At 40.9% G+C, this 15123-nt stretch overlaps 1 protein-coding gene across 4 annotated transcripts in view; it reads right to left on the bottom strand.

Moving 5' to 3' along the window:
- LOC134754152 (diacylglycerol kinase eta) overlaps positions 1 to 15123 on the bottom strand; it is a 259912-nt gene that overhangs the window by 101800 nt on the left and 142989 nt on the right. For 3 of the 4 annotated variants that reach the window (XM_063690255.1, XM_063690257.1, XM_063690258.1), the window contains 2 exons: positions 14271 to 14467; positions 5079 to 5227 (listed from right to left, as the gene is read on the bottom strand). In XM_063690255.1, the coding sequence (XP_063546325.1) occupies positions 5079 to 5227; positions 14271 to 14467 (346 nt within the window). The remainder of the gene's footprint in view (positions 1 to 5078; positions 5228 to 14270; positions 14468 to 15123) is intronic. The other variant, XM_063690256.1, reaches the window with a different exon arrangement.

The following is a 15123-nucleotide window of genomic DNA, read 5'->3' as shown; positions in this document are numbered from 1 at the left end:
ATCATCTGTTAAAATTTCAACTGTCTAGCTATCACGGTTCGTGAGATACAGCCTGGTGACAGACAGACGGACAGCGTTGTCTTAGTAATAGGGTCCCGTTTTTACCCTTTGGGTACGGAACCCTAAAGAGGATTATGTTGCCATACATGAAACTGTCAATACATGAATATGTCTTTCTCTTACCCCTGGTCCATGGAGACTATATAAAGGAGCCAAATCTCTATGTACGAAAAGTGTCCATCAAAAAACAGTAATTAGGCGGCGCCACCATACACCGAAATACTACTAAAAACAACCTACGTAATTTGGTCGGGTTATTTGTTGCCTTATATGGTTCATGTTATACTCATGTCCCAGAGCCTAACTAGCGCCACCGGAGAGATTAGGAACTATTATTTAAAGCTGAAAGCGGTCACTTTTGCAACAATTCTGATTCTCCTTTCTATACCATCCATACCCTGGTCGCTCGGTTTCATGTCTATAACTACGTGAATATACTATGTCTATTATTAGGTCAGAGGGTCTACCGCGAAAACCGAAATTCGCAAATTGCGGGGACCTTTCTCTTTTACTCCAATGAAGGCGTAATTAGAGTGACAGAGGAAGATGCCCGCAATTTGAACTTCGATTTTCGCGGTATAGCCCAGACACGGAATGTCACGGAATGTTTGTAAAATGTTTGTAAACTTCAGTCTCATGAATAATAGGAAAAAGAAAATTAAATATAAATTATACTCTAGCCCTATGAAATTTTAGGCATGAGAGCCAAATGACAAGAAGGCATCCTATCCACGAAATCTTGATTTACCGTATTATGATTTTTAGTTTAGAAAGATGCGAAAAGAAAGACAATAATTATGTCTTTTTTGCATCAAAACTAACGATCACAAAACATGCTGGTAGGTGCTACGCGACCGAAATATAATACGCTAAAATTATACAAACGTGTCGCCATTTTATAAGAAATAATTATGTGGAAGATTTCATATGCTGTGGGTAAGGTCAGCATCAAATAGATAGTGACAGCCAGTGATTCATCTGAAGACGTCACATTTCCTGATTTCATTAAGCGTTCAGTCTTAGGCTGCCTGTCCACAGGAGCGGAGCGAGGTGGCGGAGCGATGAGCGAGGAAAAATCTCCGCTCTGAAATTTTAATGAAATTCTATTGCTGGATTTTTTCCCCGCTTACCGCTCTGCTCCAGTGGACAGGCAACCTAACTTTTAGAACCATACTCTAGCGGCGTTTTGACGCCGCAACGCGTCTCTAGTTTACTTTATTTATTGAGCTATAAATAAATGTATTGCCGCTTATTATTTGCGACGTTCCACGTAAAAAGGAACCTTATGGAGGCTGGCGCTTACGTCGCATAGCACCGCGATAGTATTGGAGCGGCGTTAATAATAGCTTAAGCGCCAACCGCCATAAGGTACCTTTAACCCGTGGGACGTCACATTTACTTCTGTTTATCATCTTCGTCCGATGTGGTTGAACTGTAAAAAAAAGAAAATTCATATGAAATCAGAACAAAATATACCTACCTAATATAATTAAATTGAATATATAGGTATAGAAATGAACTACGCCAAACTGTCCCGCCCCTCCAGTACTATTTCAATGTGTGTAGTATTGAGGTTTCATGAAGTACCTGAACAGTATATAGCATTAATTCAGGATATGTATACCAATGTCACCACCCAGATAGTTTGTCCAGCTGGAACCTGTGAAAAGTTTGAAATAAGCAACGGAGTGCATCAAGGGTCAATATTAAGCCCGTTATTATTTAACGTCACCATAGATTACCTAACAAGGGCTCACCAAAAACCAGTGCCATGGAACATATTATATGCTGATGAGGTCGCCCTAATATCAGATAATGTCGAAAACCTCCAAAATCAACTAAACATTTGGACTAAATCATTAGAGGAAAATGGTTTGAGAGTAAGCCGTAAGAAAACAGAACACGTCATGTTTTTTTTTTTTTTTGAATGATGAATAGGCAGGCGTTTGACCCCGATCCCACCTGATGGTAAGTGATGATGCGGTCTACGGTGGAGCACGCTTACCTATGAGGTACCTATTAGCTCGTTTGACGGTACAACAGATCCCAACACAATCAAGCTCTACATAAATGATGTCCCACTGCCTACAGTAAAAAAACTTAAATACTTAGGGTCGATAATCAGCAACGATGGTAAAATTGATAGAGACGTAACTCATAGAACCACAGTAGGCTGGATGAAGTGGAGGCAGTTGACTGGTGTTGTGTGATAACAGAATGCCTTTAAAAATAAAGGTTAAATTATATAAAACCGCAGTGCGACCCGCCATACTTTATGGAACCGAATGCTGGGCATCAACAAAACAACACGTTCAAAAACTGCATATAACAGAGATGCGCATACTTCGCTGGACAGCTGGAGTCACCCGGAGGGATAGGATCCGTAACGAATACGTGAGAGGCAGTTTTAAAATCGCTCCTATTGAAGAAAAACTGAAGGAAAAGCGACTACGCTGGTACGGTCACGTACTCAGGCGGTCTTCAGATCACATGGTACGAGTGGCATTGGATCTACCAACGACGAAACGGGGCCGTGGAAGACGCCCTGCTACTTGGCTGACAACGGTCCAAAATGACCTGAAAAACACAAATATTGACGCCGGAACAGCATAAAATCGTCCTGTGTGGAGAAAGATGACAAGGAGACCCCATCAAGGATAAGGATAAGGAGGCATCATCAAGAATAAGGGCATTTCCCCATAAGTTCACCTGCTACCTATATGACCCTCAAACAGCGCATTCGTCGGTGAACTTGGTACGCAAGGAACTATTTGCTACTAAAAATCAATTGGTAGGTAACCAGCATCCCACCAACATCGGCACTCGGCAGCATTACGTAAACACGCGCTCCGTGTCACATATCAAGCGGGCCACTTATGGGGCAATGCCCTTATTCTTGATGATGCCTCTGTGCCATTGCCATCCTCTTGGGGTTGGAAGTCATCTAATGACAGTTGGGAACCGCAATGGTCTGAAGCCAGGCAGATATGGCGTGAATTATCATACCTGGACCATTGCGGCTGTAAAAAAGGTTACGAAACAATGCGCTGCACGTGTCGGAGGGTGGGTCTACCCTGCACAGTGCAATGCAGAATGCAGTACATGCAAAGGCAACTGCAAAAACGTAAGGTACTTATAGATAAACTACGTCAAACTGTGCCGCCCCTCCATTACTATTTCAATACTACACACATTGAAATAGTAATGGAGGGGCGGGACAGTTTGGCGTAGTTCATTTCTATATATTGAATTTAATTATATTAGGTAGGTATATTTTGTTCTGATTTCATATGAATTTTCTTTTTTCTACAGTTCAACCACATCGGACCAAGATGATAAAGAGGAGTAAATGTGACGTCCCACGGGTAAAGGTACCTTATGGCGGTTGACGCTTAAGCTATTATTAACGCCGCTCCAATACTATCGCGGTGCTATGCGACGTAAGCGCCAGCCTCTATAAGGTTCCTTTTTCCGTGGAACGTCACAAATAATAAGCGGCAATACATTTATTTATAGCTCAATAAATAAAGTAAATATGTATTATTTTCTTTTTTTACCTTTAAATATAAAGAAATATCATCAAAGTTGGCCGTTTCGGACGGGTTTTACGCGCTTTTTGTAATGCGTATAGTTAAAAAACTACTCAACGGATTGACAAGTTTTTTATTTTATTTTGTAGCTAATATTATCAGGTTTCATTTAAATGAAAGAATATGTGACCATACTATAGAACATTTAGTTGTTATTTTCAGTAGAAGGAAAAAAATAAAAAATAAAAACAATTTTCTTAATATTCGGCCGCCATCTTTAATTTCTTAAATGGTATTTTTTTTCCGATTACAAGTGTCAATACGAGTTGATTGATATATCAATCACTAAAATCGGTGCATCCGTTTTGTGTCTACAATTTTTTTAAATTTTGCAGCCGCCATTTTGGAAAAGGTCCTCCATCTTGAATTCTAGTGGATGAAATTTGTTTTTCCTCGGATGAAATCATTCAGATTGGTCCCTAGTATCACTGGGCAAAGCGGCTTGCTTTCTGCATCAAGTGCAGCTTTCGACGCAAATATCGCCATAACCGTTAGTACTACCAAGCTATACTTGTATTCATCCAATACTCATACCCAAGTCCCCATCCCACACCTTACCCGCGCATGAGTGCCATATGTATGGTATGAACCTATACCATCCATATTCATATTCTTACCATACTCAAAGCCATACCATACTCATACTATACACATCTTTATACTCACATCGTACATGTTAGACCTTTACTTAACCTACTATTTGTTGGAACTGTAAAAGTAACTGTAATAGCATATATTCATATGGGACTACAAACTTACTTATGTAGTTCCTAAATCTTTAAAACGTGACTGATATTGCAATATTTTTAGGTTTTTCATGGCTTGTTAAGCAAAAAACTACTTATGTTTAAAATTTGAAGCTTGCTGGTTGGCTAGAAGTACCTTAGAATTATGATGATCGGTGAGTGAGTGAGTGTCAGTGACAAAAGTAAGGAACTTTGACGTGCAATAATTCTTAAACTACAAGTTCAAATTGAATGTTCTTGGGAATATATGTAAGCCATATTATGCCCTATATGTCACTGAAAATTCAGGGCTCTTGATTTAGCCAGCACAAAATTACAGGACGTCGAAAATGGCCCGAATGGCTTCGAGAAAAGGATGGTACGGCCGTGCCTCTTTGTTTTGCTCGACTTGGCGGGTATAAGGTATAAGGGTCGTAATAGATAAGAAAATAAACTTTATGTCATCTACGCACGACTTAAAGTCGAACTTTACGAGCATGAGAAGCGAGAAATAAATTTAGTATGAGGTAGCGCATAGTTACTGGTAAAAAAAGGCATTTTGATCTTTCCGTTAGCGCATTGCTACTCGAACTGAGATTCTGTCAATAGATTGTCAATTTGCTGCTGCGGGGTGAGGTAAGTCCATTCGGGGCGGGGCGTGTCCGTAAATAATCAATTACCTTAGACAATAGAAATGTGTTACCTGTCGAGCATTTTGGTAGAGGCGCGTTCGTAGCGCTCCAGCAACTGCTGAAGGTTAGCGGCGTCATCGCATGACGCGCCCCAGCCCAACACGCGCGCCAGGTCGTTCCCGGTGCCAAGGGGGAGCACGGCGGTCTGAACTTGACGCTGCTTAATCATTCAAAACGTGCATTAATTGTTCAAACTGTTTATCTATAACGTGAGACCACAATACCACAACACAATATCACAAGGCATATAGCATAAGAAATTAAGAATAAGAACATTACTTACTTTGAGTTTAATTGTAGTTATCTTTTTAAAATAAAAGCGTGTAAATATGTTTTCACCTCAGCAGCTCGAACAAGCCTACTTTCGTCACTCCCTGGAGTGAGGAAAGTGCGACTTTCCTCACTCCAGGGAGTGAAACAAAGTAGCTTTCTAATTTAGTGAAGGCCATGAACCGTCACTTCATTCTGAATTATTCTGTGTAATTCGAAATACATTTTAACCTTTATTATGTTCTCACTACTGAGGTAAAAAATTATGTGTGCAACACGAGAGTAAAGTTATTTTATATCTCGTGTTTTTGAGTCCCTCGCTACGCTCAAGATTCTAACTTAGAATAACTTCGCTCGTGATTCAATTATAGAATCTTTCGCTTTCTCGGGACTCAAAATAAACACTCGCAAGAAAAACCAACTTTCCTCTCTTGTTGCACAAATAACTATTTCATCTCTCCTGTTCGGAAAGTTCACCTTTCATAGGCTGATATAGCCGGGTGGAATATTGCTTTTCCCACCCGAGTGTGGAAAGGTCGAGCGCCAAAATATCTCGGGTCAAATGGTTCACTTTCCACCCTTACGTGTGTATATGTATATAAATTTGTCTATTGATGTAATAAATCATTGTTTACTTATTAAATAAACTAAACTAAACTAAACTTATAAAACTTAAAATAAACTTATAAATAAAAAATGCTCCCCAGGTCGCTATCACGTGTTATGGTGCCCAGAAGACTGGCAGCGTTACCTCTTTGGATGGCCAGACTTAGTCTCTGGCCGAAGTAGCTGCCAGCCCTCTGGTCACCAGAGGCGTCTACGAGGCGCTCGGAAATATCCTTAAATAATGATTTCGCACTGGGCCCCCATGGTCCCAGAGTTTCGACTCCGAACGGCGCAAATATGTAGCCCTCGCTGAGGACAGCATATTTGCGCCGCTTGTTTAGTTCTGCCGTTGTGGCCGCAGCACCCGCCTTGACGGAGGTCGCCTGTAGGTAGGACGGCGCGAGCGTGTCAACGCAGGTGGCGTCCCACACAAGCGTCCTCCCCAGCCTCCATGGAATGAGTGTCATCCCGTCGGGCCGCTTGCCGTCGTCGCGTGCGATACCGTTCGGCTCAAATATGGCCGGCACGCTGACGGAAACAAGCGCCCTACGGATGACATCATTCAAGGATGCGTGGCGGGAGATACGGCCCGCGCTAATCTGGCAGGACAAGCCGTGGTGACCCAGCTCGTCTACCATGGTCCCACAGCGACAGCGGTGGGGCTCATTAGTTTTGGTGCCCAGTCGTAAACAGGTGGCATGAGTGAGGGTCGTTTTATCTAGGAGGGTGCCAATATTGGTTGAAGGTAATGCGTGAAGCCAATAGCCCGCTTCCGGTTCAGCCACTGCCAGCAGACGAGCGCGCTCTGCTGAACTGTGAGCAGAGTCAGTGAGTTCTTTTAAAGTTGATCTGCAGAGCGGCTCGTCCCACTGTTTTTGCGATTTAAGGGAAACCGGAAGCGGGCTGCCTGTGCAAGACTGCAACCAGATATCTTTGGCCTCATTCAGGGTGGTGATACACACGTTTCCAGCAGCTGGGCAAAAAATCTTACCCGCAAGGTTCTGTGTACTGTGAAATGAGGCCAAAAACGCAGGGAGGGCCATACTGATGACTTGGCGTATGCTCAGGCCGCCATGCCGGATTGGCAGGGAGGCCTGAGACCAGGCGCGATTATCAAGGTGGATGTTAAGGATTGATGAGAGAGTGGTTTTGAGTATGGAATCTAATGGCTCGATAAGGTGGGGATATTTCCAAATGGGACTACATCTGAGTATGTATGTAAATTTGGGAACGAACAAGCAAAACTTTATGATAACTAAATGCCATGTGTGCGCTGATTTTTAAAAGGCGGTCCGAATATTGAATATGGATATTGAGATGTTCGTTGATGAGGGGTGGTATTGATTCCGGGTAGATGGGAGCGCCTAGGAGTCGAAGGGATTGTTTGTCAATTATTTTGATATTGGGAGCTAGAATATTAAAGTATGAGATTATGTTTCTCATGTCGACGGCAGGAAGGGGCTTGTTGAAAAAGAGCTCGCATTTGGAAAAGTTTAGCTCCAGACCTATAGGAATCCGTAAGGTTTTTTAAGTCTTCTAAAACGGTTTTCCAGTCTCCTCCTAGGGTCCCATCGTCGAGATACCATGAATTGAATTTTGACTTTAGGTCTGAAATGATTGGATGGATGGCGAGGCTGAAGATGGCTGGTCCCAAAGGGTCACCCTGCTGACAGCCCACCGCTGACGACAGGCGATGTGTTTTAAAGAGTAGGTGCGTGGGCTGGTGATAGCACTGCCATAGATATTTGTAGATCAGGGGGGTGGCGTCCTGAATTTGTGTAAGAAGAGCACCTCTGTCAACAGAATTACAGGCGTTTTTCACATCCACTTTCAGCAGCACCTCGCAAGTGTCGTCTCCAACAAAGGCGCGTGTTGCATGTACATAGGCTTCACAGCCGCCTTTGCTGCCAAAACCGAGTTGTAGAGGCTGAAATTTCTTTGTGAGACTAGGAAAAATTGATCTACAGCAAATTTTTGAACAGATACGTCTAAAAGTTAGGCCTATGGCTATGGGTCTTATGTCCCCATCTTTTTTTTAAGGGCACAGAGGTTAGCACCATAGAGTATGTCTAAAACTTCGTCACATACTTTGCTAGAAAGCATGATGTTTACTAGCTGTGTGATGGCGTCCAACAAATGGCCGCCGACGTCACCGGTGGCACCGCACAGCAAATCTTTCAGGTGTTGTGGAGAGGCCATCGAGGCCGCCGGCGGAGCCATTCTTGAATGATATCACAGCAGCTAGCACATCCTTTTTAGTGGCAATTTGGTGGGGTGCTTCGGAGTCCGGGGGATCAGGCAAGCGAAGAGATGCTGCTGGAAGTGGATGTTTAGAAATTAATGCTGAAACGGTGTCAGGGGTGTCTGGTGCAACAACGTCACTTGAGAAAAGAAGTTGTGCGGCTCCCTTAATATCGCCATCTGTGACTTTCTGCTCCACTATTTTAAATAGATTAATATCATTCGGGCTGCGTTTCGACTGAGGGCGGGGAACTGGGTCAGTTGGATTGATACAGTTCGATTTAATTTTCTGAGTGAGGAATATGTTGTTATTATTGTCGCTAGCGTGTAATGTTCTGTAGGAAAAGGAAAATAGCTGGGACAAACTTTGAAATGAGTTTTCGCTAACTGTTTTGAATATAGTTTGGCATAGGGCATTCGCGACGGAAATGCGAGCTCCCTTAGGAATTCTTTTGACGATAGGAGTTGCATTGCGTTGCGAACCGAGCCAGGCCGGTAAATTGACAATTGTGTTGTCACTCCTGATATGAGTGGGCGGCGCATTTATACGTTGCGACTGTTGGGAAGTTTGCGACTGAGTTACTTACTTATTTATTTACAATATACAGTTAGTAGTATAACTGAACCCATGTTTACTATTTTGTGATGTATCTCTAATTTACATGAAATTGGTAAGAAATTATTATAAGAAATAATAAAAAAATGTTTGCAATCAATTCTTTTCCGTTATCATACATATTGAGGATACCGTAGCATTTAGTCATTTTAAAATAGGATATAGCATTTTACTAGACTTATATTGACCGGGATATAGACCGTGATTACCTTTTGTATTATTTGTGAGCTCCCGATATTTCGACGCAGTTACATGCATCATGTTCACGGGTGACTGAAGATAGCGGGTGGGTGTCAAAGTTGTGTAGACAGCAATCTGGTCAATTGTGGTCAATATAAGTCTAGTGAAACTAACCGTGAATCATTCAAAACTCTTATAGCATTTTATTTTTAAAACGTCTTTAACATTGACTCTATTTTGCACCACCCTCTATGATTGGCGGGTAGTCTAATTCATAGTTTTCCTAACATAAAATTCTGAGATCTTCATATCTCTTGAAGTTCGAATAAATACAAATAAACTAATAATAGACAATGTGTACATTTTTTTATGTTTAAGTCGGAGTTAAAGATCATGACTTAAGTATATTACCTTAACTCCCTTTGAACCAATAGGTATAAATCAGATATTTAGGTTTTACTTCAATTAAAAAAACTATGGGAATGTGAAATGTGCTACAATTATAAGACACACTAATTACGCATCTTTACAATAAACAGCAACTCTCTTAAACCAGAAATATATTCTAGTAGGTAATTATTGCCGAAATAAATATCAGGTGCAAAAGTGGATCAATTGTTGGCTCCATACATTATTTCTAATTCACTTTATTACAGAGCACTAGAGAAACGGCACATTCAAAATGGCTTCACAAAAACTGCCAGGTAGGCGGCGCCGTCGCCGCAAGGAGAGTTGGTTCTTCATCCTGCTGAAATCCCTAGCAGATCTTGGTGCAGCATGTGTAGATGGTTATCTTGGGACAGCCGCAGCCACAGCAACCTCCGCAACACATTTTCGTAGAGAAATGAACGAATAGCCTTCGCTAGCACAGATGAACTTATTTTCAGCAAACGCTGGGTATTTTCCTTAGGATATATATTTTTAAAAGATTAAAAAAAAAAAAAACAATTATTGCAATGATTCAGTTTAGTACTCGTATGTACCACATACTTTGTTCACAAAATTTTCTGTGAAATTTTATTTGAGCCAATATGTATGTTATTTACTTATGTGCAGGTGTACTCATTCCCTGATTTAAGAATTTTAGGTATTGGCTTTTATACACAGGTTTGGTAATTATATCAGGGATAAAAAAAGTATGAACTTTACTGTTGCCTTTTGCCTTTTGAGTTCGTAAAAAACCATAAATGATAGACAGATCATTTGTGGACCGATTGATAGAGCATTTCATAATCTAAAAAAAAGTTGTATTTAAAGTAATTAAGTCACGCTTGACTATTATTAATATATCTGTATATTACTCAGTTTTGCTCCTAACTGTACATATAGTTCAAAATTATAAACTTCACATCCCGTAGGTATAAGAAGTGATTTCAATGTCATTTATCTGTTCAAAATATTGAAATGTGTTTTTCACTTCTCATGCTCGTAAAGTTCTCCTTTGTGCTAGATGTAGGCTGCACAAAATGCTACTTTTATGCTCTAGTGCACAAAGTAATATTTTTTTAAAGACTAAGACAATCAAATCACTGCCATAGTACACAATAAAACATAATCGGATAATATTGTTATTCCACTTAATTTGGCTCGTTTTTTTAATAATACGTATTTTATATATTACTAAATCATTAAAATCTTACAATACAGCATAGTTATTATCTGTATTAAATGTACATACATACATACATATAATCACGCCTATTTCCCGGAGGGGTAGGCAGAGACCACGGATTTCCACTTGCTACGATCCTGACATACCTCTTTCGCTTCCTTCACTTTCATAACATTCCTCATACATGCTCGCCGGTTTAGGGTGCTCTTGACCTGGCCTTTCTTCAGGATTTCCCCGATCTGATCAGAGAAAGTCCGCCGAGGTCTGCCCCTTCCAACTCCCGTTTCTACCTCTCCCTTATATACTCTCTTTGTTAGCCTCCTTTCACTCATTCTTTCCACGTGTCCAAACCATCTCAACATACCTTTCTCAATTTTTGTCACTACATCTTCGCTCAGTCCACACTTTTCCCTTATCACACTGTTCCTAATTCTATCTTGTAATCTCACCCCACATACACTTCTCAACGCTCTCATTTCCACTGCATTGACTTGGCTTTGATGCCTCTTCTGCCATACCCAACTTTCGCTACCATACATAAGTGTAGGCACCAGCACCCCTCTATGCACAGCCAACCGTGCCTTTTGCGACACCTTCTGGCTGCTCATAAAAGCGTTAAGTGCCCCATTCACGCGATTTCCAGCACTCACTCTCCTTTCAATATCTTTATCATGCTTACCGTCCCTAGTGAATAATGTTCCCAGATACACAAACTCTTTCACTTGTTCTACTCTTTCTTGACCAATCAAAATTTCACAGTTTGTCATATATTCCTCCTTTTCAAATACCATAACTTTCGTCTTACTTACATTTATTTTCATTCCTTTCCTTTCAAAAGATCCATGCATTCTAGTTACCATCTCCTGCAACTCTTCACCCGATGACGCTAGCAATACCAGGTCATCAGCGTAAAGAAGACATTTGACGGGTAACCCACTCATTCTCAGCCCACACTCATCATTTCTCAAATCATGCAAACTACTGTCCATGAACAGATTAAACAGCCACGGTGACGCTACACATCCCTGCCTAACACCCTTTTCGATGCTAAACCACTCAGTGTACGACCCGTTTACTCTCACACAAGCACTGGAATCCTCATAGAGCGATTTCAGTGCCTGAATGAGACGGCCGCTCAATCCATACACCGACAGTACCGACCAAAGTTCATTCCTCACCACTCTGTCATAGGCCTTTTCCAAATCCACGAAAGCGCAATAGACCTTCTGACCTTTGGCCAAATACTTTTCGGCTATGCATCGCAAGGAAAAGACTTGATCCGTACATCCCATACCCTTTCGGAATCCCGCTTGTGCATCCCATACTTTTTCATCGGTTTCTTTCACTACTCTCTCAATCAATATCTTTGCATACAATTTGCCGACGACGCTGAGTAAGCTAATGCCTCTGTAGTTTTTGCAATCCAGTTGTGATCCCTTTCTTTTGTAAAGAGGTACAATGACGGAATTTGGCAGTATGAATAAAGACTTAAAGCGCCCTCCACACGAATTGCGGCGCGAAGCCACGAACGCGAGTGTGGACAGTTCGCTAATCAGCGAAATCGACACCACACTCGCGTTCGCGGCTTTGCGCCGCAAATCGCGCACGAGTGTGCAGTGGGCTTAATGTAAATATCACGTGTCAAATATTTAAAAAAAAGAAAAATTGTTGCTGTTTTACGATTGTTATTTTTAATAATGTCGTCGAGTGAGGAGGAAATTACAGTTTCGCCTAATACTTTAATGGAAAGGAAAGCGAAAAATGTTATTGAGCAGTTATTGCCGCAGAAATCCAAACAAAAATATCTTACAGTATACGAAAACTTCATGAGTTGGAGAGCCGATAAACTAGTCAATACTTTCTCGGAAGGTGTTTTCTTAACATATTTCGACGAATTGTCCAAGAAATTGAAGCCGCCTACATTATGGAGTGTGTACTCTATGCTTAAGAGTACGTTGCAGGTGAAACTTACATGTTTTTTGAAAAGACTTTCTAATGGGCACAAAACCAAAAAATCAAAGGTTCTCACGGCAAACCATGTGGAAACATTCTTAAACACCGCTCCCGATGCTCAATATTTGGCTACAAAAGTACGTAATATTAATTTCCGTTTATTCAACATCTCATACTTTGCCTATCGAAATTCAAAAAGTAATTTTGAGTTGAAAGTTTGCAACGTTGTAACAATTACTGTTTTTATTGTAGGTGGCGCTCATATTTGGAATTAGCGGTGCGTGTCGAGGCATAGCACTGGCTAATATTACCGTCGACGATGTCAAGACGGACACGAAATTACAAGCTATTAACTTGCCCAATACAAAAACTATCCAAGAGCGTACATTTGCCGTAAAAGGAGATTATCTTAATATAGTTAAAAGGTACCAAGACTTACGTCCACAAAATGTTACAACAAACAGATACTTTCTTAATTACCAAAATGGCAAATGTACACGACAAGTCATAGGACGGAACAACTTTGCAACATTTCTAAAGCAAATCGCAGTTTTCTTGAATTTAGAAAATCCGGAACGTTATACAGGGCACTGCTTTCGGAGAACTTCGGCTACCCTCTTAGCCGATTCCGGAGAAAACTTGACGACTTTAAAGAGACATGGCGGCTGGAAATCGGACCAGGTTGCAGAAGGATACATAGAAGATTCCATTGGAAATAAATCCAAGATTTCCGACAGTATTACAGAAGCCATCAATTTAGTTCCAAACGGACTAGGGCCATCTAGTAGTAACTATAATTTTGAACCAAACAGCCAACTTCTGAATGAAGACCCAGAGGCCGGAGGCATCACGATTGCCCAATATACCATCGTCATCACAAAACCAAACAAACACTGTTAATATGCCCGATAAGACCATTACATTAAATATATCTAATTGTTCAAATTTCACATTAAAATTTAATTAAATGTATTTTATTTGTTTGCCATTGTTTTATTTTACTCACAATCGAAGTGAAAAGCAGTGTGTATAACTCAGGCACAAACGCCTATTTTTATCCTCGGCTATATTGGTCCTCGCTCCTCGCTGCCGCTCGGACCAATAAATTGCCTCGTATAATAATAAATCGCTTTGTGCCCTTGTTGTACAATCTACTATTTTTTAGCAAAAGCTCATTTAATTTGTTTTGGAAAGCGACTAAAAATAATAGTCAGTGAAACCGTACTGATCTAAATATTTTCTAATTTGTTATTTATTTGCTTGCTCATTTGTTTGTTTATAAGTTTATTATATTTCAATGTCGTTCTATATTTCGCATTAGTTATTATTTACTCATGATAGTCATGATCAACATAATAAAATAAGCCGTAAGGAGTTTGATAAGTATAGCGGTTGTCTGCCCGGTCTGCAGCGGCAACGTTAACGTTCCACTAACCCGGGGTTAACGGGTTAAACCTAGTTACCGTGGTTACCAGTACAATTTAACCGCTTAACCTTGGGCTAGTGGGATGGTGCAAGTGGCGCTTAGAATTTTAATTGTGTTCTGGTATATACTACCCGACTGTGATTTTCTTCTAAAGGGAGGACTTTTGTTGCATCCAGTACAGTCAGTAGCTACACGTATTCAGCCTCTATAGCTCGTATTGAGCACTATCTCAATTACGTTTCAACCAATCCGAGCACTATCAGCTTTATAAATCTCGCAACAAACTTCAATAAGCTTACATGCATATCAAGTTTGTCTATCTCTTGAAGCACCCAGCCCACGGAGCCGTCACCGGAGCACACGAGGACCCGCAGCGGCGCGAAGTGTCGGAACAGGCGCAGGCCGAGTCTCGGACCGGCGCCGCTCAGCTCGAACACTTGCGCAGGGTTTAGTAGTTGTTTGAAACGACGGAGAAACTTAACTCCCTGGTTGTCCCCTGTTAATCAGTATAATCCAATATTAACATTCATTTAGGCATCATCTACCAGAACAAAAATGTGTTTTAACTGCTCATAACGCTAAAAGCAAAGAGATTGCAAACTGAAGCGTTAACTAGTTGTGACAGGCGAAATGGTTGTTAGAGTCGAGACATAAAGCGCAACCAACCGCAAATTACTAGCATAATATTAATTACAAGCATAGTTAATAATTCCATAGAAACAGGCGTCTGTCGCGACACATGGAAATCAGCCATAATTAAACCTATCCCAAAAATACCCAATCCAGTAAGTTTTAAAGATCTCCGTCTAATAAGTATTTTACCCTTCTTATCAAAAATTGTAGAATAAGTCAGTCAGTCAGTTTTCAATTAACAGACTATCTAGAGACGAACGAAATTCTGCCGAAAAAACAGTCAGGGTTCAGAAAGTAGGTGTACTTGCTTCATTGCTTTTTGGAGTCATTCGCGTTAAACAACCGCCTTATTTATTTGAAAAAACTTAAGTTCTCGAAAGGTCATATACGTGGTGGGTGCTCTTAGACTTATCCGCTTTTCGTGGTAGCTTCCGATATGCTGCAACGAAGTGTTGGAACAATTTACCGCCACCAATCAGAAACTACAAATCCATTACCTCCTTTAAGTGCAATCTTAAA

Source organism: Cydia strobilella, chromosome Z (assembly GCF_947568885.1).
Source record: "Cydia strobilella chromosome Z, ilCydStro3.1, whole genome shotgun sequence".
NCBI classification, from domain to species: Eukaryota; Metazoa; Arthropoda; class Insecta; order Lepidoptera; family Tortricidae; genus Cydia; species Cydia strobilella.
The sequence above is the reverse complement of the archived record's forward strand: the minus strand, read 5'-3'. Positions and strand labels throughout refer to the sequence as shown.